The sequence below is a fragment of the Myotis yumanensis genome, unplaced genomic scaffold (genome assembly GCF_028538775.1).
Source record: "Myotis yumanensis isolate MYYU_CA2020_CCGP unplaced genomic scaffold, mMyoYum1.0.hap1 SCAF_1, whole genome shotgun sequence".
NCBI classification, from domain to species: domain Eukaryota; kingdom Metazoa; phylum Chordata; class Mammalia; order Chiroptera; family Vespertilionidae; genus Myotis; species Myotis yumanensis.
Window position 1 is genome coordinate 9,385,429 of NW_027223752.1, and position 27,906 is coordinate 9,413,334.

The following is a 27,906-nucleotide window of genomic DNA, read 5'->3' on the forward strand; positions in this document are numbered from 1 at the left end:
CCCTGCCCTGCCCCCAGTGGTCACTGCTTCCTGATTATGGGTTGGTTTCTCTCTGTGTCCAGCCCTGGTTCTTATGCCTGGGCCCAGCACTGATCCTGGCCCCAAGGAGGTGCTGGGGATATTTGATGGGGCAGAGTAAGGTTGGCCACTGCCATGGGACATTATCAAGGTTCCTGCTGAGATGACAGAAGGTAACTATCTAGGCAAGGTCGCCCTGCCAGCTGACACAATGGCTGCTGCTTAAAGATTTTGTAAAATTGACTTTCAGAGAGAGGGAAAGGGAGAGAGGGAGGGAGAGAGAGAGAGAAACGTTGATGCCGAAACAACATCTATCGGCTGCCTCCTGCACGACCCCCATTGGGATCGAGCCCGCAACCTGGGAATCGAACTGGTAACCCCTCGGTGCTCAGGACAACGCTCCAACCAACTGAGCCACACAGTCAGGACATGACTGCTTCTTTGCATTCCTCTGAGGTGCGAGTGCTAAGGACAGTGAGTTTAAACTTGATGTCACCCACTTCGGGAAACCTTCCTTGACCTGGTCCTCTTCACCGACAGGATTGCAGTGATACACGAATTAAGCTTAGTCACAGGCCCCAGAAGAATCAGAGACAGCACATTTGAATCTGCTGATGTAATTTGTAGATCCTGGGAAAAACCCACGCCTGGTTTCACTCCGCCGCCTGCTTTCGGATGCAGCGCCTCTCACGCGCCAGGCGGTGCTTTCACGGATCTGCTTTCGCTCTGAGTCTCTTGGGCGTCTCTGTGTCGAGGCTTCTCAGCAGCTTCTGAGCAGCTGCTGTCCTAGTGTCAGGAAACCGACCAGGTTTAGCAGAAGGCCCAGGGCCCTCCTGACCCCCCCAGGAGAGGGGCTGATTCACAGGGTACATGAGCTATCTTGCCATTGTCACCCGCTGACCTGGCTTAAACGCTGAGCTTAAAGGCAGCTGCTTGGAGGCATGGGGTGCATTACAGTCCACAGAATATGGTCTCCCCGTCACAAGTCTCAGCAGCTGGCCAAGGGCACCATGTGCTACTCCAGGATGCCGCTCACCCAACGATATCCAGGGCATCAGGCTCCCCTTCCTGGTGGCGTGCACGTGATAGCTGGGACTTCCTCCTAACGGCAGGCAAAAGTGGGTCACACGCCTGTTCTCGGGCCATCTGTGCTGATTCTGTCAAGTCTCCGAATGTCTGTGACCTGGCATTATTCTCTAGGTTTCTCCCAGTCGAGGTGGGAAGGGTTTCAGCGTCCACGTCTAACACTGTTGTCATTCTCCAGTGTGGACGCGAGTGCCTTGGAGCACCCGAGAAGCCCTGCCCTGAACACGCCTATTTCACCTGACTCAGTCCAGTGCCTTCCAAGGGATTTTGAGTCCTTCTTTTTCCCGGAATGTGTTTGATGTTGTAAAGAATTCCTTCATTAACTCTGTATCAAATGCCCGTTTGGAAACTGCCCGGAGGAATGCTGTCTTTGGACTGGAAAGAAGTGAATATAGAAAGAGTATTCTTTGGGGCTTAACCATTAATCTCTGCAGGCTTAGGAGACATTTGACTCACAAGTTTCCTTTCCTTATTGTTAAAGAGGCGGCACAGAGAGCGTGTATTTTTGGCATGGAGAATTCTCAGCACTTGTGCCCTGGCCTGCCAGTTGCCTGTCTGGGAGCAGCATGGATAAAGGACACATTGAGATGTGTTTTCCGTTGTCAGCAGAAGAAAACATCCTAGGCCAGGAGCTGGGGTGGAGCAGGGGAGAAGGAAGCCGGTTTGAGACGTGATATGGGCATCCCCGCGGCGGGTGGGCTCTGTTCTCATACCAGGAGCTCTCGGCGCCAGACCCGGGGGCCTCAGAGGGGTCTGTAGTCCTCGTTGAAAATTAGATCGACCCCCAGGTTACAGATAAGAAAAATGATGGCCTCGAATCACAGGGCGCCAGTGCCAGGCCCCTGACCCAGGGTCCCCTACTCTTCAAAGCACTGTCCATTGACGTTCTTACCTGAGCCCCCTGTTCTGTGGGCCATAAAAATGACAACTGCTGGGTGCTAAGTGCTCCAGCAGGGACGAGGCAGGGTGCTGATGCCACACATGTGTTAGCTTCCAGAGTGGTCTCTTCAAAGGGAAGGGCAGTGTCACTCCCGCCGAGCCCTCCAAGGCTGGGAACCTCCCAACTTCAGATGTGGCCCTTGGAGGCTCTGCACAACCTGCCCATCCCCGTGTCCCCCTCGCGCAAATGCAGCCTCTGCTCGGGGCCCCTCACTGGCATTTCTCGGTCCTGGGACAGTTGGTCGGGGTCCTCCAGGTCTCTGCTCAGACGCTGCTTCCTTAGGGAGGCGTTGCGTTAGTTCCCTGGTCTGCGTGACATTCCCACAGACCAGAACTTGTGCAGAAGGCTTTGGCTGGGAGCCTCTCCGGTGGGTCCTGTGGAGTCCTCCCACTCTGAGCCCAGCATAGATGTATCAGGCCTGGGATCCTGGGGGGTCCGGTCTAGGCCTGAGGGTGGGTGAGGGCAGTTTGTGAAGACAGTGAGGTGGTGGCTGTGGGGGAAGGAGCAGCAAGAGTTTGGTGAGAAATCCCTTGGGCCTGCCCCTTACTGGCAGTGACTTTGGCCGAGTTACCTAATCTGCCTTCGTTTTCTTAATGGAGAATGAGAGTAACATTTACTTGGGAGGTCGTTGTGTAAATGCTCAATAAATACTGGGCGAGTGGGCGGGCGGATGTATGTCTGTGTCTCCAGCTTTGGGGAATGAATTCAGTGCATGTTTGCTGGTTCCTGGCACAGCTGGGCACCGTGCCAGGCCTCACATGGGTCACTGGGAGGAACAGGGCAGGATCGCCGACCTTGGTGAGGGTGCCCGGCCAAGGAGAACTCTTCTTCTGCAACTTCCCCGGGGAGTGAGCATCGTGCCGGCGACCCGGGTGTGCAGAAAAGTCCCGTCTGAACCCGAGCAGCCGTTACTAGTAGCATCGGAGGTGAGGGTCCAGCAAGAACTGTGACAGGAAGGGAGAGCGGGTGCCCTGCTCCTTGAACAACTGCGGGAGGGCCTGCTGCGGGCCTGGCGGGGCTGAGGCTTTACCAACATCTCGTCAGATGCTGGAGGCAGGTGTCTGTGGCTCCATTTTACAGATGAGGAAACAGAGGCTCAGGGATTGGAGGCCATTGACTGAAGGCCCAGGCTCTGTCCACAACTCTGTCTTCCTCCATCTGTTCCCAGTGCTGGAGGCCTGGCCTTGGGCAGAGAGTTTCCTGGCTGGTGTGTTCCTCAGCACAGGCTAAGCTAAGCCACTGTAACCAACAGCCTCATACCTCACAGTCTTATCACAGTGAAGCTTTATTTTTGTTCCTGATGGAGTCTGGAGGCCTCTCCAGCTTACTGTCTATACCACCACCTCCCACACCTCCCTATTCGTTTGTTTTTATGCCTCACCGGAATGTATGCTTCCACTGATTTTAGGGGGGTGGGGGGGGGAGAAACATCTTATCAGTTGCCTCCCCACATACCCCTACGTGGGATTCAGCCCACAACCTGAGTATGTGCCCTGACTGGAATGGAACCCGAGACCTTTTGGTGCATGGGTTGATGCCCCAACCAACTGAGCCACACGGGCCATGGCCCCCCTATTTTGCTTCCTAGAAGGACATTACGAGGATTAGGTGAAGTAAGGTATGTAATGTGCCCAGCACGGCACCTGGGGACTTCCTCCACATCTTGGCTGTCCTGGTGGAGGTGACTGTTAGGATCACACTGGCACGGAGCCAAACGGGGCAGGCGAGGCTCACAGTGACGCTAGAGAAATCAGGCTCCATAGGAAGAAAACCCAAACTGCTGACGTCTGTGCAGCATGCGTGGCTCCGTTCACGTGGGACCCGGTGCCTGTCCCCTGGCTGCGTGCTGGTGATGACTGTAGGAAGGATGTGTCATCGCCCTCACTCTGCAGGTGAGGAAACAGGCTTAGAGAGGTGAGGGAAGTGCCTTCCCGGGGGCTGGGGACTGCTCTGCCCTTTGCACCGTTCTGCCCCGGAGGGGGTGCTGTTCCTGGGGTGGCTGGGGAAGAGGGGCATTGGCCCAGGGAGAGGGGACGCTGAGGGCAGGACTCGGAAGCCTCCTCGGGCCTGGGGACAGGACGTTAATGCGCACAGGACAGCCAGCCTGCGTTCTGTGGCCTTGACTCTCCTCCACGTGGGTCTAGATCTGCCGGTCGTTTCCATGTTCCTTTTCTTTTCATTTTTTCCGAGCCTGTGGTTTGTCTTTTCCCCTGAGGACAGGACCAGACCGGTGCCTGGCACATAGCAGGAGGGTTTGTTCCCAGCACTGGGGGTCCGGGCTGCAGGCACCGCTGTGAACAGTAACTGGTTGGAAGTAGCCCACGTGGCCGAGGCACACAGCGTCCAGGGACTCATCTGGCAGAGTTAGGGGTGGGCTTTCCTGGGGTGCTGGGGAGCAGCCACGTTGATGGTGTGGCTCCCTGTTCAAGGTTTCTGCCTTCTGATCTTAAGGGATTGGACACGTAATCTTCCCCTTACAGGATAAATCCCTGTTGTCATATTTCACCCAGGTACTAAAGTATAACTTAAAAAAAATCCTAACGAAAGCCCAGCCTTACCTGGTTAGTTACCTGATGAGGCCCATCTGCTGTCATGTGCTTTCTCCCCCATCTCCCTTCGCTTCCATTGTTTAAACACATGGACGAAGGAAAACCTTCAGGGACACTATTAGGGACGCTGGGCTACGTTGTGCTGTTAACAAACAACCCCCAGTCATAGTAGATGAGAACTGTGTGCCGTTAGGTCTCCTGCCACAGGCCGAGGGCCTCCCTGTGTGGCCTCCGGGAATGTCCCCAGGCCCTTGCCAGAGGGCTCTGGAGGCCCTGCACTTGTAGGTAGATGCTCTGCCCCGGAAGTGACCTGTTTCACTGTTCCTCACAGCTCATTGGCCAGAAGTGGTCATGTGATGACACCCAGTGACAAGGGAATCAGGAGGAGCAGTCCTGCCCTGTGTCCTGAAAGGCGCTACTTGCCCATAGTGACTCCTGTGCCCAGAATCCTCCCCGTCTCAGGTCTGTGTTTTCTTTCCAGCGTCACCCACCGCAAACGTGGTCCCACGTGGCTGTGGTACACACACCACACTTGTCTCTGCTGGACGTCTTCCTTGTCATCCCAGAAGCCCTTTAATGTCCTCTGGTGTGGGTGTGCCCATCATTACTCAGCCAGTCCCCTGTTCCGGGGCATGCATTCTGTGTCTCTTCTCTTGTGGATTGTCATCAGTGAATCTTTCTGGGCCAGGAGTGGTGTTTGCCTGCTCATTTTTTTTTCTCAGGCCAGGGCTTGCTGGGTCAAAGGGCGTGGCCCTATCCTTTTAAAAATATATATTTTTTTTATTGATTTTAGAGAGGAAGGAGGAGGGAGGGAGAGAGAAATATCAATGATGAGAATCATTGACCAGCTGCCTCTTGCCCCTTATTGGGGATCGAGCCTGCAACCGGATCCAGAATCGAACTGTGACCTCCGGGTTCATAGATTGATGCTCAACCATTGATCCACACCAGCTGGGGTCTCCTTTTAATCTACTCTTGAACCTGGCTCCCCAGCATTGGATGCAGCCCAGGATTTTCTTACTCCTGAGAATTTGAATCCTGTTCTTCAGGAGCCGGGCCTGCTGAGCGGGTGTAACTTTTCTGGCTCTAGAAATAAAGTCAGCTTGCAAATTGCCAGAACTCTGGAGCTGCAAGGTACCTCATCATGAGGCCATTTAGTCGACTGGGCCCTCATCTTCTAGGGAAGGAAGGTTATCCACTCTTCTGCCTTCACCAGATTGCTGTTTACTCTCCTTACCCCAGTAATTAGACACCAACCACTGAGAAATTGGGGAATTGGGTGAGGGAGCAAAGGCCACAGCCTTCCCTCCCCATCCTGAGGCAGAGGCTGCTGGGCGCCAGCCTCCTGTGACCCTTCAGCTCCTGACCTCTCTGAGGCCCACCTTGAAGTCCTTTGGGCACGTGAGCGGCTCCCGCCAGGGAACAGCCTCCGGCCCCCTCTCCCCGAGCTGGCGTTCGCAGCCAGCCGCTCTGAAACACACGACTGGTGCCACATCCTCCCAGGCCACGCTCCCTTTTGAAGTCTGTCCATGAGGCACCAGACCCGACTTTTCAAGAGGCCAGCTTCTGCTTGATGGGGCCTTTAAACATTGGAGGTGGCAGTCCTGTCCCATCCTCAGATCCTGAGAGAGTGCGAAGGAATCAATCAGACCTACGCCCTCGCCTTTCATCTGGGCATTTTGTCTGGACCTTGGTTGAGGCAACACTTTTGATCTGGTGACTGCCACTGAAGTCACAGCTGAACACACACCCCTCTGCGGGTGTGAATTGAGGGAGAAGGGATGGAAAGAGAGCCCCCGGCGCCCGCGACCCCTTTTGGCTTAGAGGTTAGTTATCTGGCGGTGGCTGGAGAGAGACCTGGCCCCTGTGCAGCTGTGACTCCTTCTGACCGGGGCGAGGTCCGTAACCTCTGTGACTCCGTGTCCTCTGCATCCCAGGTGCTTACTAGAGTCCTATGTGGCCCAGACTCAGAGTTTTAAAATGTTAACCATCATTAACACTGACGATACATTTTATTGTAGCAACAAGTACTTTTGAGGAGTCTAATGTTAGTGACCTAGCTTTGCAAAATTCAAATTCTGGTCTGTACTCGAGCTCTTGACAGAAAGTCAGGGAAGTGTCCACTGGTCAGTATTAAGGCGGATGGTAAGAATAGGGACGCAGAATAGCTGACGTTTATCGAGTGCGCTATTAAGTAGGAAAGACACACGCCTGTGTTTCTCCCTCACTCTCTTTTAGACATTCAGTCCCGCTGACACCAGGAGATGGGAGTTCTCAGACCAAGCAGTTCTGCAGCACCAGCCGGGTGTCCTACAGGGCAACTCGGTTCTGACCCTGCCCACCTGCAGTTAGCAGCTGACCCCACAGGTTAAAAGGCCCACAAGACTGCCTCCCCTCTCCTGTCCCCTTCAGGTGCCAATCTCATGTCCAGGTTGTTACCTGTGCTCCTGACCAGTTGGCTAAAAATTGGAGGTTTCCACCACCCCATCCTTGGTATGATTAACTTGCTAGAGTGGCTCACAGAACTCAAGAAATCAGGTTACGTACTGTTTTCCGGCTTACTGTAAAAGGATATGAGAGAGAGGATAGTTGAACATACAGGTTGGAGAGGTGCATCGGGCAAGGTATATGGGAAGGAACACCGCTCCCACGGTCTCCTGGAGCGAGCCACCTGCCAGCCCCTCCATGGGTTCAGCAGCCCAGGAGTCCCGGACCCACACCCTTGGGATTTTTATGGAAGCTCCATCACCTCGGCATGGCCCGTCAATCAGCTTACGTTCAGCCCCTCCCCCTTTCCTGGGGAACGGGGGATGGGACCGAAGCTTCTAGTCATGGCTTGGTCTTTCTGGTGCCAGCCCTCACCCAGGACCCACCAGGCTCTGCTCCACTAGAACAGAAGACTCTCCTGTCATCCAGGGCATTCCCCCCTAGACTCCTTGGCCAGGTCTTGCTGAGCATGGGCGTGGGCGTGAGCATTGAGACCTCGGCAGGTTATTAACCGCTGGGCCTCTCTCCTGGTCCCCATCTCAGGCTGCTGGGAGCATTTAATGCGTTAATGCGTGTGAAGTGTTTAGAACAGAGCCCAGTGCAGAGCAGGTGTGCGAGAGCTGCACACTGATGTCAGGATCAACATCAAGGTTCCCAGAGAGGGGAGACCGCACAGGCCAGGCCTTCACCTGCCTGACTCCCACGCTGGCTCCGCTGGGGCCTTCTCAGCGGGCAAGTCCGACGCAGCCTGTTTGGGCTGCTCAGACCTGCAAGTGGCTTCCAGCTCACATAGCACATTTCCTTTCGCATCCACTGAGGAGCAGCCTGCATGTGGGGTCGGAGCCAGGTTCCTGAGTCCCCAGCCTCCCTGGTGAGCCCCAGAGACACTTTTCTGTTTCTTTCATGTGTAGCTGGTTATTGATCATGTCTGGGAAGCACGTGGGGAAGTTTGGGGGAGAAGGGAGAGCTGGGAATACAGCTGAGAATCCCCTGTCTTTGATTTCTTCCTAACCCCCCAATCCCCCCACGTTCTCCCTTTGGGGACTATATTAGATAGGGTAGGCTAACGGCTAGTGCATATACCACCCCCAATTTGGGCTTAACATACTGGATCTTTATTAGTTTATACCACAGCAGAGTCCTGGTCATGGGAGGCACCTGGCCCTCTAGGCCTCAGCAGCTTCTATGGGATCCTCTGCTTCCTGCCTGCAGAGGAGGCATGAGGGGGGGTCGTGGGCCCCCCTCCCAAGGTGCCCGTCAGAGGTCGGTGCTGTAGGACATGCTCTTTTTTGCAGAGGTGGTAGCCTGGGGCACCGAGGCATTTGGAATTGACAAATGAAGGCGTGTTTAGTGCAGACAAGTTCTGTATCCTGTAGCTGCCTTCTCCCTGGATCTCACCTTCCTTCCCCACCCTCTCCCTCCTCCTCCAGGAGTCTGCTTCTAACTCCCAGAGCAGGAAAGGGTCACCCTGCTCCATGGAATGTCCCTTCTAGTTGGTCTCCAATGTTCAGTTTTTCTTTAAAGCGTGGTTTGCATTAGCACACATTCAACCATCGATCATCCTGCTTGGGGAGGGGTGAGTTGTTTGAAGAAGACTTTTGAGCTGGGACTTGGAAAGCAAGTAAGAGCTCACTGTGTGGACAAGCGGCTCTGGGGGCAGGGGGACATTCCAGGCAGAGGGGCGTGTCTCCCGTGGGATATGGAGCTGCATGTGGCTGTCTCCTTTGCCTGAGTCTGCCTCCCGAGTGAACCAGGGTTCTCTGCCTGACAGGAGAGGGCAGGGGCCTGGCACGCAGCAGGTGCCCAGGAAATGCTTGTGGAAGAAGTGAGCTAGCAGGCAGAAGCGTCCTGAGCACTCAGAGGTGGGGGTGGGGGGGTACCCTAACTGCCTGCATGGACTGAACACCACCCTGTGCCACATCCATAAACACATGTTCCAATCCATCTAAACAGCCCTGAGCGTTATAGAGGGAACAGAGTCGCATCCTTATTTTATGAATGGGGAAACAGAGGCACCGATCAGATAAGCGACCTGCTGCAGCCTGGGAGCAGCTGAGCCTCCATCGGTTTCCGCATCTGCGGTGCCCGTCCTCCTCCCGACCAGGTGGCGGGAAGGTGGGGAGCCAGAGCCTCGCTGCCTCCGCTGCGGCTGGCATGACTGGGTTGCCTGTTTGAAGTTGGAGGTGCCTTTCCAGCCACTGGGGTTGGCAGGCCTTTGTTTCATCCCCTCCCAGCCCTCCCCCACTGCTAGCCCGCCTTGCTGCCTCGCTGCCGCTGAGGGAACAGTGGGCCCTTGTTTCCCCGGGTTTGAGTGCGGCACAGGCAGCATCCAGCATTGGCCTCCCAGGATGGCGTGACTTGGAAGCGCGGTGCCCACAGACCTCCTCCGGCCTCAGTGGCGGCCCTTTCACTGAGAAGCCTTGTTACTCACAGAGGGAGACCGATCGAACCCCTTCTGTGGAAAAGAACAGCAAGTCCCCTGGAAAGTTTTCTCTGGGGACAGAGCGAGGTCAGAAAGACAAAAGGACACAATGGAAATGAGTTCACTTCTGCCTGAGCCCTGACGCCCACCCCGTCTGGAAACAGAGGTGCGTCCCCTTCTGAGGGTCCCCTCCTCTGTGGCATCCCCCTTCCTCTGAGGGTCCCCTCGTCTGCACATCCTGTCCTCTGAGGGCCCCTCCTGAGGGAGCAGCCTGTCTCCTCCTCCCCAGCCAGTACCTCTCTGGCCACCTGAGTAAAGCCATGCTGGACAGCCTGTTACAGCAAAGACACTGCAGGGAGGGATGGCCGAGCAGGGACAGACGGCCTGATGTGTGTCCCAGGTCGCTTTATCGTGAAAGGGTTATACTGGCACAAGAATGCTCCTAAAATACACAAAGGAAGGTGGCCGGCGTCCAGAACTCGACTGTTTACCTTCAGCGGAGCAGCCGGGAACGCGGAGAGCTTATTTTCCAAACAGCCCCTGGTTGTCAGGTCTACAGCCCTGGCTGATGCCCGCAAGGATGAGACAGGGCATCTCCTCTGCCACCTGGGACCCCGGCTCCTCGGGCTGATTTCCGTCCCTCGTGCTGCACAGGAGACCCGGGAGGTTCTCAAGGGGATGGAGTTTCTGACTGGCCCCGGGGCACACGGCCCAGCATCCCTCCTGGGACCTGGTTCTCTTCCGGGTGTAGCTGCCTTGGTTGAAAATACTGGCCTCTTATTTGTGGTGCCGGTCTCGGCAGAGCCACGGATACAGCAGAAGTGGGTCCCTGGCCGTGGCACCTTCTGAGAATTGGCTGTTCTTTTCCCACGTTGCCCTCCCACTGACTTCTCTGTCTCCTTTCACTTTCTGCTTTCTTTCTGGGAAAGACTGTCATACAGACTCTGTGAACAGAACCAGCAAGGCCCTAGCCGTTTCCTGTTTTGGTTCAAGGAGAAACTGAGGCCCAGGGGATGCTGAGCTGGGCTTTGCACAGGCCCAGGATGCCTGGCAGCTCGGCTGGGGCCTGAGCCCACGGGTGTTGCTGTTTGGCTTTTGTCCAGGCCTCAGCTGGGCCGCTTCCCAACTGCGTGGCCTTCGTGGTCACTTTTCCTCCTGAGCTCTGGTGTCCTGGTGTGTGCAGGCGGGAACATCATCGCCAGCCTTGGGCTTGCTGTGAGGACCAGGAGGGAGCCCAGAAGAGGGGGTCGGCTCTTCTCTGGTCCGCTTTCTGTTTTGTTTTGTACACAGGCCAGTCACCATGGGAAGGGGAGTCTTCATTATTTTCTTTTTTTAATAGGGGAAATCCCTTAACATCTTTCCTGGCAGACAGTAAAAAAGAGGAGTTAAGGATATGAGCAGGAATGAGCTGGCACAGTGTGAAGGTTTAACTGAAACAGTTTAAATCTGGGCAGGGTCACAGGAGGCACCTGGGAGGGGGAGCTGTCACCACCCCAGGCCTGAGGGGACAAAGGGAGGGAGGGTGGCACGGGAGCCCTAGAAATAGCAGTGGTCTTTGGGAGGGGCTGCCCTGCCCACGGGGACTGTGGCTGCTGCCAGAAATATGGTGGGGGCGTGAAGACAGTTAACAAACACCCAGACATATCTCTCTCTCTCTCTCTCTCTCTCTCTCTCTCTCTCTCTCTCTCTCTCTCTCTTTCTTTCCCATCTCCCATTGGTACTTCCAATTGCCCGGACTTGGTGGACAAGGCAGCCAGATCATTGTGGCTCCAGAGGACAGCTTCCTAGGGCGTAGGGGCTGGGGTGGGGGCACTGAATGACAAGTGAAGGCTCAGATCTGTTTTTGTCCCAGTTCCCCGCTTTCTCGCTGAGATCCCAGGCAGGTTTCAGAAGTCCGTGTTCTCTACCCGTCTGTGAAATCGCTTCTCATCATGTGGTTGGAAAATGAAATGACTGCACGCTGAGTTTGTAGCACGGTGCCTCCTAGAGCCATCATTGGTAGCTGTCCTTGTGATTTCTTTACTAACGACTTTGAGACAGTCAGCCTTGAATCCCGGAGGGAGTCCCACTTGGGGGAGTGGGGCTGAGGGCAGGGGTGGGGTTGGTGCCTCATCTGGCTTCTACCGAGGCCAGCCGGGGGGTCAGCCAGGTGCCGTGCTGGCGCCTGCTGCCTCCAAAGGCCTGGCCTTGCAGGTGGTGGTGTCCACGTGCAGGGCGGCAGACATCTGGCGGGGCAGGCTGCCCTGGCTGTTGGCAGGTGCTCCTGCCTTGGGGTCAGGTGGTGCCGACTGTCTGTCAGCCAGCGGCTCTGGCTCCCTGGGGGCCCTTGTGCTCTTGAAATAGTAAACACGTGCCAGGGGAGCAGGGGGGCAGGGCGGGCAGTACCCAGGGATCACAGGCAGCCCTGCGCTCCTTCACTCGGTCATGATCAGCCCGACTCCAGTGTGACGTGTGAGCAGCTGGTCTCTCGGCAGCAGCTCTCAGATTTATGGAGATGACTGCTTTGCGAAGAGTTTGTGTTGTTTTGTGGAGTGTCCTCTTGGTTCTCAGTACACGTCTGGCTGTGTGACTTCACCTCGCTGAGGTCTTCCTGAAAAAATCCGACTGTCGGGCAGGGGGGCGTGTGCAATAAATTCTCTCTCTATAAAGCGATCGCACAGTGATGGTTCGCTCGACCTTTAGTTCTTGGTCACCTTGACTCCCTGTGTGTCTTCTGCACCCTGGGTAGCGTGGGGCTTGGCGACAGAAGTGCAAACACAGGGCCTGCCCCGGTGGAGCGCTAGGATCCCCTTTGTCCTGTCTGTTTCCCTCGAGTGCCAGCCCTCCCACCCCTTGCTCCGTGCTGCAGGGACGTGCGGAGGGTGGGGACAGAGTAGGGCAGTGGGCTCAGGTGCTGAAGTTCTTCTCTGTGTCTCCCCCCTCGCAGCTGAATCTTAGCCGGCCGATCGAGGAGCAGGGCCCCCTGGACGTCATCATCCACAAGCTGACCGATGTCATCCTGGAAGCTGACCAGAACGACAGCCAGTCCCTGGAGCTGGTGCACAGGTTCCAGGTGAGCAGGGACGTGAGGAGGGGAGCCTGTGAATGGCTCGTGCATTTCTAAAGCTGCCTGGCTGTGTGTGTGTTCCCAGAGTGGTTCTGCCCTTGCCAAGACATGGCTTGTGGTCAGGCACGTCCTTGCCAGGACCTCCGTTTGGTTGGGTGTGAAATGGGATTGAACCAGGGTATGGTTGGCACCCGCTTAGCCCTCTGCCTGTGTAGGCATGATTTACCGATCAGAGTCCTGCTGAGTCCAGGTGCGGCTGCACAGCCACAGCCACAGCCAGCGGTTCTGAGTTGGCACAGGAGGTGGAACCTCTTGCCATGCTCGAGGTCTTAGGATTGGAACTGCCGTGGTGGAGACCCCCTCGGTGCTCATTACCTAGACACCATGTGCTTGTCTCAGCACAGACCACACCCTCCTGGCCATTCCCGCCTCCCTGCCCATTTCTCCAGCAGCCTGGGTCCTGACCCCATGGTGACCTGCCCATCACCTCGGGAGGTGCTGCCTTTGCCCCCACTGACTTGTCCTATATTTTCTCTGCTGTGGACAAGAACATGATTCATTCCTCTGGAAAGCAGCTCGGGGGTCATGAAAGACAAGGTCGTATTATCAGTGAAAAGGCAGCTGAAGCAGGGCCTCCCCAGTGGGAGGGGACGCTGGCGCTCGCACTTTTCAGTGTGATAATTGGAGGCTGACCTCCTGTCTGTCTTTATCAGGACAAAGGGGACTCTCACTGCCACACAGTAGCCCTCTGCTGACAGCGTTTTCTTCCTCCCCTGTGTTCGGAGTCTGTGACCTCAGCCTCCTTCCCTCCCATGGCTCTCAGCCCTCCCAGCTGACTGCCACAGATTGCTGCTTCCTGTGTGCAAGCCAGATGCAGTGTGGCCTGTTTGTGGCCCAGCTGGTGGCCCGTTGCCTGGAGGTGGGGGGTGCCGTCCCCATGTGGTACCCTCCGGGGCCTTTGCCTTGCCAGTGGCCTGAAATGTTTCCCGAGGGCTGGAGGCCACAGGGAAGGGCATGTTTGGGTTCCCCTGTGGCCTGGCTGAGCCTGGTTTATTTTTTATTTTATTTTATTTTATTTTATTTTATTTTATTTTATAGGTACTAAATATTTATTGACTTAACAAACATAGTAAGACTAGAGGCCCATTGCACGAAGAGATTCATGCAATAGGCCTTCCTTCCTCTGGCTACCGCCACCGGTTTTCCTCCGGCACCTGGGACCCAGGCCTTCTGAGCCTGGTTTCTTACTATAAAACTAGAGGCCCAGTGCATGAAATGTATACACGGGTAGGGTCCCTAGGCTGGGCCAGCGATCAGGGCCGACCGGGGCCTTTTGGTTGCCAGCCAGGGCCTCCCTTCCCTGGCTACTGGCTGCCGGCCGGGGCCTTTCTTTGTTCTGCACCACACCCTGGTGTTCAGTACAGGTCATAGCGAGCGATCGGTCTCCCGGTCGAACTCCTGCAGGGACTATTTGCATATTAGGCTTTTATATCTATAGATGGTGTTAGTACCAGGAAACCTCCCGCAGTGTGGGAGGAGTAGGTGACACGGTGCACATAAAGTGCTTCATACAGTGCTAGGGCGTAGTGAGTGCAGGTGATGCTTTGATCACATAACCTCCCTGAGCCTTACTTTCCTCTTCTGTAAAATGGGAATACTTCTCCGGGTGGGCAGGTTGCTGCTATGAGTAATGTTCATTACCTTAGAGAGCCTAATGTTTGCTGAGCGCTTCTACTGTGGCTGTGTTCCTGCTTCCTCCAAGACAAAGGACTTTACAACCCCCAGCCTGCCACGCCCTGGGAGCTAGAGAACAACTACCCCTGGGGCCTCACATCCCTGTTTCCCCCAGACACAGCCCACAGCCCGGGGCAGGTGACCACTGATGGTAAAGGAGAGCAGGGTCCGCTGTGTTCTGGTCTTAATGGAAAAGAAGGTTACAGAGAGAGCGTGTTAGGGGGATGTGGGGATGTGCAGTTTAAGGGCTTCAGCCACCGGGTCCATTTCTCAGGGAGGTCTTCCCGGGTCCCTGGAGTCTGTCCCACCCAGGGCACACACACCCAGCCAGCCTCAGATGACTGAGGTGACCGCAGGGTAACCTCCCAGCCTCGGGATTTCTGGGATAAATTTTCATTGCAGTCTGTTCTGCATGGAGCCGGATATCTGATAAGGACAGGGCGTTGCCTCCTTTGTGAAGAGAACAATCCTTTGGGGAAAAGGGTGGCAGGCTGCACTTTCCAGAGGCCCCAGGAAGAGGGGAGCCAGGCGGAGGCTGGCATAGAGGAGGACCCAGAGGCGCCGGGAGAGGGCCAGGGACGAAGCGGGCTCAGCGGCTCACCGGCCTTCCTGCCACCAGGCATGGTGCTGACAGTGGTGACCTGTCGTCCCACTCTGCAGGCCATACAAGAGTGAAATCCAGTGCCAGACCACGTAGACTGACACTTGACCTTGATCACATGTTTTCAGATTCCTGTTTGAATACTTCTGAGACATTAGCAAAGAGGCCTGGGTTTAGGAGGTGGAAAGCAGAGCCCAGGGCTTGGGTTTTGCAAAGCTGGTCTTTCCACATTTTGCTGTAAGAAAACAGATGGTTTGCTTCCGGCGGGCTCATCTCAAAGGGCCCTTTTCAGAGGCGCCGGTCAGGTCCCTGGGGAGGTGGTTGGGGTGTGGGGAGATGTCCTGGCAGCCCGGAAGCATTCTGCCTATGGGATGCCCCCCTCCAGCCTGCAGGGTCTGGCGTGGAGAGGACCTCTCTGAGCTGAGAGGCTGTGCTATTTTCCTGGCGGCCCTTGTCAGGCCTGGAGAGTGTGGGCCTGGGGCTTATTGCAGATCACTAAAGCCAGTTGCCATAGAAACCACCCCGTAAGCTTAAAAAAAAAGTTGGCCTCGAGGGCTTGGCTTGGAGAACCGTGGGGATGATTCAGTTGTTTTTCTGTGCCAAGTTCATGTGGAGCCAGCAGCCTGGTGCCGCCAGCGCTCTGCCTGAGACGCAGTTCTCAGTGAACAGCCTGGGCAAAGGTCTTTTGGGGATTCAGCCATGTGGCCAGTGGGGCTGGAGCAGTGGAGGGTCCTTGCCCCAGGCCTTAGGGGAGCAAAGAGAACTTTCTTCTCACTGGCATCCAGGGCCACCTGTGAGGTGTGGCGGGGGTGTCCTCCTCCTGCTGCAGCTCACAATTGTCCAGAAGGGTTTCGGTGATCGTCTTCCAAGGGGCACGTGGAGTGGTCTCGGTGGATCTTTGTGACAGTTTTCCTGTATGAGCTTAAAAGGGAAGGTTTGAGTCAACCATCATCTCTTCTTCCCATCTTGATTAGCTGGAAGGATAAGAGGTGTCCCCCGAAAGGCCCCTGGACCATGTCTGAACACCAGGACAACTTCCTCTGCAGTGGCTCACTGTTTGCTGAGCTCCCAGCCGGAGGGAGGCCGGGAGGACACCAAGATGTGCCCTCACAGCCCCAGAGCGAGGCGTTAGGAGACAGGCAGACCTGGCACTGCTCGACCTGGATTAAAACTGTCCCTCCCCTCTCACTGAGGTGATGATAAAGCCTGACATCTCTAATATGGCCTGTGGGGGCTGCCCAGTCTGGCCCCCACCTTCCTCCCCAGTCTCATCTTGTCCCACCTGTCCCTTCCGTGCCGTGCTGGCCCTGCCACCGCAGCCGCTCACGCTCCGTGCTCTTGCCCACCTCAGTGCCTTTGCACAGCCGTTCCCTTGCTTGGGATTCGTTCCCGCCCCGGCTCTTAGCTCAGGTGCCCCTTCCTCAGGGATGTCCCCTGATGATCCGACTAAGGACCTGTCCCCTATCCTAGACCCTTGTCCTCATAACTCCATGCTTTCCTTCCCTCCTTTGGAAGGTTGTAATTCTTTTCTTTTTTTAAAAAAATATTTTTATGGATTCCAGAGAGGAAGGGAGAGAGAGAGAGAGAGAGAGAAAAACATCAGTAATGAGAGAGAATCATTGATTGGCTGCCTCCTGCACACCCTACACGGGGGATGGAGCCAGCAACCCGGGGCATGTGCCCTGACTAGTAAGCGAACCTCCCGTGACCACTGAGCCACATCAGCCAGGCAGAAGGTTGTAATTCTTTATCAGTTGCTTCTGTCAGTCTCTCCATTTGGGGTTAGTCCACAGGGGCAGGGTTGCATCTGCTTCATGTGCACCTGGCATCCCTGTTGCCGCACACAGGCCTCCATGTGTGTGGAGTGAAAGAATATCGTGGCACTGGCCTTGTGCAGGGTGCCCTGGCGGGTCAGCGGAGGGAGCCAGCGGTCCAGTGAGCAGCTGGGGGCAGGCCCCAGAGCAGGCCCCAGGGGGAGGAGGCCAGGAGGGTTCCTGGGGCCATAGCTCTGCCCTCTGGGTGCGCATGGGTGCTTCCAGGGTGGGCCTGTAGGTGGGAGAGAGGGCCTTCCCCAGGCGGTGGAGCTTGGACTTTGTCCTGCAGGTTCAGGGTGGGGGTGATATGAGCAGATTAAATTGGCGTGAGGCGGGGAGGGGGGATGGTTGCCAATGCAAAAAGAACTCTGAGCAGTGGGGAGGGACACTGTCGTCATTGGAGCCTGGCAGAGTCTGAGATGAAGAGGGAACTCCTGTCATTGGCGGCTCTGCAGTGCCCGCTCCTCACCCCAGGGTTCCCCCTCACCTCAGGCCCCGTGGTCCCGGGCGCCCCCTCCCTCAGCTGTGACGGGCCAGCCTTTGAGCAGGGCCCCGTGAGGTGAGGGGGAGCCAGCCTTCGAACTGTCAGCTGTTCGGTTGTGTAAAATGGATCTGGGTGGGGAGCCCTTTCCTGGCTGTGGTGGGTGCAGCCGGGGGTGCCAGCTGGTCCTTGATCACAGTCTGGCCTAAAAGGACACAGCACGGAGTGCTCCTTCCTTGCCCATCCCCACCCCACCCCTTATTTAAAAACGGGTTTATTGAGGTATAACGCACGCACCATACAGTTCTCTCTTTGAAAAAGCGTACAATCCATGCTTGTCAGTGCATTTACAGTCACTCGCAGCCGCCACCACGGTCGGTTTCAGAACATTTTCATCACCTCAGAAACGGACCTGTCCCCTGTAACTGTCACTCCCGCTCCCAACCCAAGCAAGCACCACGTTCTGGCTACGATTGCCCTGTTCTGGACTTTCTTATGATGGAACCACACAACACGTGATCGTTAGTGTCTGGCTTTTCTCACTGGCATGCTTGCAGGGCTCATCCATGTAGTCGCATGGATCAGCGCTTCATTGCTCTTTCTGGCTGAGTGAGATTGCACTGTGCGCATGCATCCCGTGCTGATCCAGGCATCGCCTGATGGACATGTGGTGGTTGCCATCGTTGGGCTGTTACAAATAACACTGCTGTAAACATTCACGTACATATTTTGCTTGTATAAGTGTTTTTATTTCTCTTTAGTGTGTGCCCAGGAGTGGAAACCGGGGTCATGTGGTCGGTTGGGAACCACCAGACGTGTCCCCAGCGGCTGCACCGTTTTACATCCCCACCAGCGGTGTATCTGCGTGTTGACCTCAAGTCCCTCGCGCTGGTGATGTCCAGCACTTTTCGTGTGTTTATTAGCCACCTGTTTATCTTCCTCGGCGCCCTCCTTAGACTTTCCGTGTGCGTGTTTAGAGCCTGGCGATCGGCCTTTTTCCTCCTGTGGACACTTGCGCAGTGTCTAACCCCCCCCCCCCCCCGCCCCCCCCCCCCCCCCCCCCACAGCGTCCTTGGGAGCCCGGATGGGAGCCCATTGCCTGGGTTCAAAGCTCTCCCACCACGTCTTGCTGGCTGGCCTGGATTTCAGTTCCCTCGTCTGTAAAATGTGGACACCTGCACTCCCTACCTGTGAGGGCTGCGGGAGGACTGAGTGTGTCAGCACATCAGGCACCAGAGCACTCGGGGCCGATGGTCCTGGAGGAGACGGCGGACGTCTGCCGGACCTGGCCACGTCGGACCTGCCCACGTGTGGCCTGTCTCTCCCTGGAAGTGGGCTGCGGGCTCCACTTCCTCTTGGGGATGGCGGAGGGGATGCCTTTCTAGGCCCTTCCTGCCCCGGTTGTCAGTAAAGCTGGCTGGGCTGCAGGAACAAGCGGCCCCTGGAGCCCAGCCCTGGCTTATTTCTACCTGGAACACACCCCATCGGAAGGTGGCCTGGGCTCTGCGGCGTGTCTGGGACTTGGGATGATGGGGCAGCAGTGACAGGCCATCGTGGCAAAGGGAAGAGAACTCAGTGAAGCTCGTTCAGGCTCTTGTTTCTGCCCCAGAGTGGCACGTGCCCTGGACGGTCACATTTTAGTGGTCGCACCGATCCTCAAGGCCATGACTGACTGCAGGGAGTCAGGCCAGGGAGCCAGACGTGAACAATAATACAGCAGTCCCTCAGCACTCCTTTCTTCTAAAAACCAGGAAAGATAATGAAGCTGCCCCATAGGGTTGCTGTGAGGATTAAATGCGTGGCCATGCACGGTGCCCTCAGAACATGCCTGTATGAGCGTATGCGCTCACCACTCTGCTGGTGCCTGGGTGCGATGACACACGGGAAGCACTCAGCCAGGTGGCACACTTAGTGGCACTCCGTTATGTCGGCCCGTTATCATTACTATGATGAGGCCAAGGCAGTAAGTACTGCTCTCGCCGCCTTATCTGTGGCTGGCGGCCCCAGCCAACTTGAGAGTTCTTAGTCGTAATTGGAGTCAATGAGCCAGTGATTATGAAAGTGTCCCCAAGTGGGAGCTGTGCTCTGCGACGAGGGTGGAAATGTGGACTGATTTTAGCTTAAGAGGCAAGGCAGGGCAGGTGTCAGGGGTCCTGGGAACTCCTTACCTGGGCCTTGCTTGCCCACCTGCCACACAAGGAACGTGCCGGGATGGCATTGGGGGCTGTGATGTCCGAATCAGAAGGCGTTGCTGGGAGCAGTGGGATCACCTTCAAGGTCACAGCTCGTTTTGCTCCTGACCCCTAGGGCTCAGCTGCACTGAATGAAGCCCTGTCAACCTCGGGTGTCTGTTGAGCAGCCAGCAGCGCAGGTAGGATGTTGTAGGGGTGGAGTGGGAGTAGAAGAGACAGAAGTTTTCTTGTTCTAGGTTTCCTAATCTGATCAGGAAGATAACATCTAAACCCATGAAAATTATGAGTTTCAGTCCCTCTTGGGGGCGGAGCCTGGCGGCCTGTGGGCCTCTTAGTGGATGGAGTCAGATTAAGAACTCCAGGCGCCAGGTAGTTACCATGGAGCCAGGGAGAGGCCACTGTTGTCCAAGCACAGCCCAGGCGGCCCCCTCTGCTCTGGGCACTTCAGTCTCTCACGTCATTTGGTGCTTATACCAATCCCTGGGAAGGTGGGATTACTTCCCCGTGTTTCCCGTGAGGAGACAGGCCCCGGGATGTGAAGTCACTTGCCTAGGCTCACTCAGTAGAACCCCACGTGTGCTTTTTCCAAATACGCCTCAGAGGACCCCCGGGCGGTGAGGGCCAGTGACGCAGGGTCAGCTGAGGAGCTCACCGTCAGGGACAGCCTCCAGCAGCTGGTGCCACAGGATGAAACGCTGGCTGGAAGATGCCAGGGGAAGCAGAGCTGGGCATATGCTGGTCCTGGCCCCAGAGGGCGGACCCTGTCCTGGGGTGGCCATGAGGCCAGCCTCCCCGTGATGCTGCCCTGGGTCCCGAGGCCACTCCTCCCGTGGAGGGCCAGTGCACAGACGTCCATTGTGTTCCCAGGCGGCAGGCGGCGGCTGTGATCCCTCTCTCTGCCCGGGAGGTTGGTGCCACTTAGTGCCATTAGCCAGCTGCAGGCCCTTCCTGTGTGGAGAGAAGACCACGACTTTATGACCCTGTCACCAGCCTGGGGCAGCGCTGGACTTTGTACAGCACTGGGTGGTGTGTGTGTATGTGTGTGGGCGGGTGGTGGCGGGGCCGGGGGGGCTCCATGGAAGCTGAGCCCTGGCCCAGCATGCCGGCTGCAGTCCCTCCGTGTGTGTGTGTGTAGACGGTCAGGCTTCTACAGCACAGGGTTTCAGAAATACTAATGTTTATTAACAGTACATTTTCCCAAAGTTGTAAATAGAACCTGTATACACATTATTTTAGGGATCTTTATCCTTGGCACTGTTGACATGTTGGGCTGGATCAGCCTATATTGTGGGGAACTGTGCTGTGCATAGTAGGATGTTTAGCAGCATCCCTGGCCTCCACCTACTAGGTGCCAGTAACACCACCCCCAATTGTAACAGCCCAAAGCCTCTCTGGACATTGCTGACTGTCCTGGTTGGACCCCTGCATTTCCCAGAGCACCCCAGCTCTGAGGGCCTCACACGTCAGTAAAGCCACCCTCACTGGGCACAGGACCTGGGTTTTGGAGAACTGGGCCTCTGACCGAGGGGTCCATATTCTTGTGGGTTCTTCACTTGAGTGACGCCTGCAGCGGAGAGGTCGCCCTCTGCCTTTCTCCTCCTGCCCTGATTTGGATCCATGCCTTCCTGCTTGCTTCCTTGCTGCCTGTGTGGGCTGTGTGCCCATGATAAAGCCCAGCGTGGTTTCCTTTGACCTCATGTAATAGCTCACGAAGCCTCCCACCCGCCCAGAGTGAAGCTGTGAGCAGCCCTGGTCCTCCTGGGCCAGACAGAGCCAGGCCTAAGGACCTTCTGAGCCCCTCCCTGCATAGTCCACACTGGCGGTGTCTGTGCCCCTGCCTGCCTTGGCCCCCCAACTCCCTGGCTTCCAGCCCCTGACCTGTCCATGTCTCTCCATTGATATGTGAGATGGTTCATCAAATAACTGTTAGGTCATCCATTCAACAAGTCTTACTTGAGCACTTACTGCATTCCAGGAATCATAAACGACATTGCAGGTGCAATGAATAAGAGACCAGGTAGACCCCGCCCCTGCCCCACGAGGTGTGTGTGTGTGTGTGTGTGTGTGTGTGTGTGTGTGTGTGTGTGTGTGTGTTGGGTGCGGGGAGGGGTTGGGATGGGGCAGGGGTGATGTTAACAGAACACAAGCAAATGGAGGAAAAAGTAACACATTCTCTGATTATGTTGTTAAGTTCTAGGAAGAAGAAAAATCTGGGGAAATGAATCACTTCCCCACTTTTTGGGTGAGGAAACGGAGCCCCCCGGATGTTAAGTCACTTGCCTGGGTTCGTTCAGGAGTTTTTTCAAATATGCCCCCCAGGGGCTTTGGCCAGCAGCTAACAGCCCCCTGGGGGGTAGGGACCCTGTGATTCAGGGTCACCTGAGGAAGAGAAAGGTCACCATTTGGATTATGAGTCAATGGGGAGTTCTTATTACCTTACTCTACAGCCTCTAAGGGGTAGATACCAGCTCAGAGGCTGAAAGTTCTCGGGAAGCCAGGGGAGATTGGGGAGCAGGCTGAGGGGGCAGCATCTGTCCAGGCCGCTGGGCATGACGGGCACAGAGGCCCAAGGACGTGGAATAAGCTGGTGCAGCTGGAGCAGAGTGGCCGGGGGAGCGTGTGCAAACTGAGCATGCTCAATGGCCTCCGTGAGAGGAGGCTGAGGTCTGCGGCACCAGGGTCATGGCCAGGTTTGCCCTGCCAGCAGGAGCCCTCTCTGTTCTCATGCAGCCAGAAGCGGTGGCTGAGTGCGGAGGGGAGGGCCCCAGTGGCCTCTGGCTGGAGCAACCCTTGGTTGGTGCGGAGCTCAGCAGTTCACTGCAAGCAGGGCTGTGGTTCCAGACAGCACCTCGCGCTGCTGACAGCGTGGGTGCCCCGACTTCTGGCTGTCATGCTTGCACACCCCTGAAGCAGGTGGGGAGCCTGTGGGCCTTGGGGAGGCCTCGGCTGGCTCTGGGAACTGAGAGTGGGACTGTGGCTGCAGGGTGGGGCGGGCCAAGTGGGCTTTCGGCTGGATACTGGGAAGCAGCGGAGGGCGGGGCTGCTCACAGGCCCACCTGAGCAGGTGTGTGGAGGAGGTGTGTAGCGGCTGAAACGGGCGCTTTAGGAGTGAGGGGTTGTGCTGAGCTGGGGTGGAACCAGGTAGCCTCTTTCTGGTCCCCATATTGCTCAGCTGTCTGAGCCAGATGACCATTGAGACCTCCTTCAGCCCTGACATGGCCCCTGACTGGACATGCCAGCCCGGCCTGGCTGAGCGTCAGCCTGTGAGGAGATGCCATCTCGTAACTAGCTCCCAGCCCTGCACGCCCCTTTCCCCGCTCCGGAGGCTGTGTGTGGCCTTGGCGTCTCTCAGTTTGCCCGAGGACCTGAATAGTGGGTGGCACTGTAACAGGGCATGTGACGTTTGTCAGATGGACAACCTGACTGGGCACCTTGCCAGCCTGCGGGGATGGGAGATGGAGACGCCTGTGAGTTTGGTGCTGGAACCTGGGGACAGAAAGGGAGGCATTGTTTCAGTGGGGGCCTGGCAGAGAGCGGGGAGAGGTATTTGCTGTCTCAGATAATAAAGTGTGCAGCTTCCTTCCCGGCCTCTCTTCCGCGTTCTAGGCTCTATTTTGGCAGGAGCTACGTTTTTTTCCTGGACTCTCCTGTCACCTCTGTGGGACCAGGGTTTCTCCCAGTCCTGCTGACGCTGCTGGCTGGCTGGGCCAGGCGTGTGATACCTCAGGTGGTCTGGGCGTGTGAAGCCCAGGTGGATGCGTAGTTGTGGGCGGTGTCTGCCTTCACGTGGGGGTGCCTCTGACCCAGAGGCCACCGAAGGCTCACTGGGGCGAGTGTGCAAAGTAGCACCCTGGGGAACCCGTTGTCCGTCTGGGTGCTCAGGCCCAGCCACACAAGCACCCTCTCTCTACATTCCTGCATCTGGAAATGGCGAGAGGTCTGTGGTGGTGTGTGTCTCTCTGGGTGCTCCAACCTGGCCTTGTCCTTCTGAACCCCTGTTCTGTGAGCCTTGCGCTCAGCAGCAGGTTCTGCCTCGAGGAATCTTCCTCCGCCCTCCCTTAAAGCCCCCGTTCTCCCACCTCCAGCCCAGCCTGGACGGTGAGTTTTACGTCTGCCCAGGGACTGGTCCTGGGAGATTCATTAGGTGTAGCTCCTAGCAGTCCCAACTGACTGACTGTGGTAACAGGCAACACGAGCATATAGAACAAATTCGAGAACAGTCCCTCCCGGTCTTGCCTTGGGCAGCCATTGGTTCCAGTGGCCTTGAACCTTTGCAGGGGGTTCTGTGTGTAAACAAAGCTGGTCTTCCCTCCCCACACGGAGCCATGCACGCTGCATCTGGGAATTGGTTTCATATCGGTCAGGCTGCTCCATTCTTTCGAATGGCTGTATGAGATTCCATTAAATGACCTTAACGTCCTTTTCTTAACCAGCTCTCTACTAAGAGACACTTAGGACATTTCTGATCATGTTTTACAAACTTGCTACAGTGATCAGATACCCTTGTGTGGCTATTCTGTGTGCACGTGTGGGGAATTCTGAGGCATAAATACCTGGAAAGGCACACGCTGAGTTTATGCATTCTTAACTCAGGCTGCTGCCCACATTTTCTCCATAGAAGTAGAACCAGTTGAACTGCCACCCACCGAGGGCTGGTCCAAGCCCCACCACTGATCAGTTTCATCCACACGGAGGCGCGGAGTGTGGGAGAGTGTCAGGGCCCTGAGAGGGGCGGCACCGGTGCCAGGCGCACCCAGCCTGTTCGGACCTTGAACCTGGCCACCCTGCCTCTGTCTGGCCTTTGAGTGCTCACACTTCCCGCTTGTCTCCTCTAGTCCCTGTGCTGCGAGGCCCTGACCACCCCAGCCTGAACTTGTGGGTTAAATAGTGGTTCTGAACAGCAAACGGCGATGGGAAGATTGCACTGTAATTTTCCTCACTCCGGCCCTGACAGTCACAGCGATGGTGTTGTGCCAAAGGCCTGGCAGCCTTGGTCCTCTGAAGGGGAAGCCCTGTGCACGTGCCCCAGGCCAGCACTGCATCGGACGCGCCGCTCTGGCCTTGGCCCTTCCAAGTTCAGTCCTTGGGCTTGCACACGGTTCATGGATGACTGCAGAAGTCGGCGCTGGCCCATCACTCCTGGCTCAGGTTCCTGTTGTTTTAGGATCAAATCCAATCTCCCTGGCTGGTCTGTCTCCAGCTGTCTCTCCTGCCCTCTGCCTTGTGTAACTTTCCAGTGAGACCTCTGTCCACCTACCCATGCTGGGCCCTGTCCCCCCTGCCTTTTTTTTAAATACATTTTTATTGATTTCAGAGAGGAAGGGAGAGGGAGAGATAGAAACATCAATGATGAGAGAGTCACTGATTGGCTGCCTCCTGCACGCCCCACAGTGGGGATCAAGCTTGCAACCTGGGCATATGCCCTGACCAGGAATCAAACCGTGACCTCCTGGTTCACAAGTCGATGCTCAACCACTGAGCCATGCCAGCTGGGCTCCCCCCTGCCTTTGCTTTTGCTGTTCCCTTTGCTTGGAATGCCTTTCCTCCGCCGCCCCTCAGAAACCCTCTGTCTCCCCACCCTCGCACCCATGTGCATTCCCATGTGGCAACATTCCTATGTGGCAGCATTCCCATGTGGTAACTCTGTTACCACCAGGCACCCACGTCTCCCACTCAGGAGCCCCCAGTGAGGGTGGGCAGAATGGGGCTGCTCTGCAGCTGAGGAGAAGATGCCCACGCACACACTTCTTAGGACTCTCACTCTTCCTGGTCTCCTGCTCCGGAGGCCGCAGGCGAGTGCTCAGACGCTGGGCACCTCTCTGGAATGCACAGGAAGGTGGGTTAAGACCAGGTGCCAGCTGATGGGGAAGCCTACTCTCCCAAGGAGCAATTTCAGGAAAGCTAGAGAAGCAGCATGTGAGGAGATGCTCTCTGCATGCCAGGCTGAGCCTGCAAGACACGGAGGGCTACCTTAGGCCTGCACAGGACAGCGTGGGCCCTGACATGGAGCCATTGTCTATCTGTCACACGTGTGCCTGTCCTGTGGGCACATGTCTCCCTGCCCTGCCGAGATTGGGTCCTGGGTAGTCATTGCACTGTGTAGCTGTAGTTTCTTTTCCACAGACATAGAGTGAGTGGTGGAGGCGGGATTTGAACTCGGAACTTCTACCTGCATTTCCTATTGGATGAGAGCAAATCCTTGCATCTCAATCCCTGCTCATTTCCTGCCCATAAACGGAACTACAGAGGAAACAGTATCTCTGGTGTTCATCCCAGTCCCCTCGTTTGGCTTCAGTCAGCGGGGTCCACTGTGACCCTCCCACGCATCCGGCACGTGCCAGCCCTGGGGATCCTGCGCGTCCTTCCCTTGGTGCCACGTGGAGCCTCATCCTGGAGGCCACTGTGGACTTGGACGTCCAGTCGTGTCATTTGTTCACTCTGCTGAGAGGAGTCTGTCTGGGTCCAGGGCTGGGAACAGATGCAGAGATTCCGGCCCAGTGTGTGCTCCTTGGGGTGGAGGAGGAGCAGATGGGGGCGCAGCCTCAGCTCTGCCACTGCACGGTGTGACCTTGGGCTAGTTTCCACTTCCTTCTCCTTTCTGAGAAGGAGCCCCTGGGTCATGCAAGGTCTGACCATCTGAGACCGCCTCTGGGAGAGGGAATTGCAAACTCTGTCCCACTTTCTCTTGCTGCACCGAGTGCTAACGTCTGACGCAGGGCATCGAGGGGCCCCTAGAACAGCGGGACAGGCTCACTCTCATGGTTGTGCTTGCGTAAGAGTGGCTCCGTCCGTGTCTGCTGAGATACGACCACCCAGGAAGCCATCACAGAGACCCCGTGCAGACTGCTTGTTCCACGGGGGTCTGGGCAGTTCCCAGCCTCGTCGCGCTTCTCCCACCAGTGGCTCCAGCTTCGGTCCTCTCTCTCCCACTCCAGACTTGCCTGACTGAGTGAGTACAGACGAGGACTGAGGCTTATGGAGGCCCATCATTTCAAGGACGCTCTAGGATTTTACCCCAGGTCTGGCGGCCTCCAGCTCCTATGCACGTAACCTCTTCCCAGCATTGGCCTCACCTGACGGAGGAGGACGTCAAGGCCCAGACAGAAGGGGCTTTTAGCCCAGCTGGCATGGCTCAGTGGTTGAGCATTGACCTGTGAACCAGTGTTCAGGAGGTCGTGGTTCCATTCCAGTCAGGGCACGTGCCCAGGTTGCCGGCTGGATCCCCAGTGTGGGGTGTGCGGAGGTGGCTGATCAATGATTCTCTCTCATGTTTAAAGTTGCTATCTCTATCTCTTTCTCCCTTTCCCTTCCTCTCTGAAATCAATAAAAAGATATAGCTTTTAAAAAGAGAGCTTCTTGCACTCTGTGTGGTGCCCCTCCTCCATCCCACAGGGGAAATTTGATTTCCGGAGCAATTTGTCAAGTTGAACTTCCCAGTCCTGCCAGAGGTTAGAGGTTGGGCTGTGCCTGGCTGGGCTCTTGGGCACATAGCCCAGCAGGCAGCCTTTCGCCTTCTGGGTCCTGAGTGAGGTGAGGCGAGGCGAGGCGAGGTGAGGCAGGTGGTGTCCTGGAGTCACAAAAGCACCTAATGTCGATATCCACTTTATTGTTCCTTTTCTTGCTTGTGCTTTTGGTATCACAGTGAAGAAGCCAGTGTAGAATTCGAGGTCAGGAAGATTGATACCGTGTTTTCTTCTAAGAGTTCTGTAGTTTTAGCTCTCACCTCGTACGGTGGTGTGCATGTTGTGAGTCCCAGGTCAATGCAGCTGTTGTTATTATAAAATCACTAGTGGCCCGGTGCACGTATTCGTGCACATTGAAAGGAAATTAATTAGAATTCCTGGGGCAGCGCCACTGCTAGAAGGGCATCTGTGGAGTGAGCAGGGTCCCTCCAGCAGGTGGGGTCTCTCGGCCTGGCCTGCGGGGGTTGGGCCAAAACCTGCTCTCCGACATCCCCTGAGGGGTCCCAGATTGTGAGAGGGCACTCTGCGAAGTTGCTGTTAGTAAACCAGATTCTGGGCCAATGGTGTCCCAGGAACAATGTAACCATGGCCGAAGGTGGAATTGTGCGGCCCCACAGGGAATCGGGCTCCCACCCCTCCCTCCTCTCTGGTTCCAGGATGCCACACCCGAGAACCGCCGCTGCCAAGTCACCACAGCTCAGCAGCTCCTGTGTTGAGCATCTGCCCCCTGGTGGTCAGTGTGCATCCTAGGTACCAGACAGTCCCATGGTCACTTAGCCTTTTATATATATAGATTATCGATTATGATTATTATTTATTTTCTGTGATCGGGATTCCCATCTGGGTAGGATGAGTCTTGCTCCTTCCTAAAAGATAGTGTTGGAATCTGACCCTGCTTCTGGCACAACCAGGGGTGTTGAAGAAAGGGAGGATCTGATTACCGAGCCCCCTCCCCCCATTTTCCCTAAAACTTGTCATTAGCTTAACCAATGGACACAAGATACTGGGGAGTAGGGGAGGCCAGGGGAAGGTCGATGGGGAAGAAAAGGAGACATATGTACTACTCTTAGCAA

The 27,906-nt window shown here is 56.2% G+C and overlaps 1 protein-coding gene across 1 annotated transcript in view; it reads left to right on the forward strand.

Annotated features, from left to right (window-relative positions):
• The window catches only part of LOC139009319 (inositol-tetrakisphosphate 1-kinase), a 135,093-nt gene that overhangs the window by 67,167 nt on the left and 40,020 nt on the right, over nucleotides 1-27,906 (forward strand). Inside the window, exon 3 of the mRNA XM_070413568.1 lies at nucleotides 12,429-12,554. Coding sequence (XP_070269669.1) covers nucleotides 12,429-12,554 — 126 coding nt within the window. The remainder of the gene's footprint in view (nucleotides 1-12,428; nucleotides 12,555-27,906) is intronic.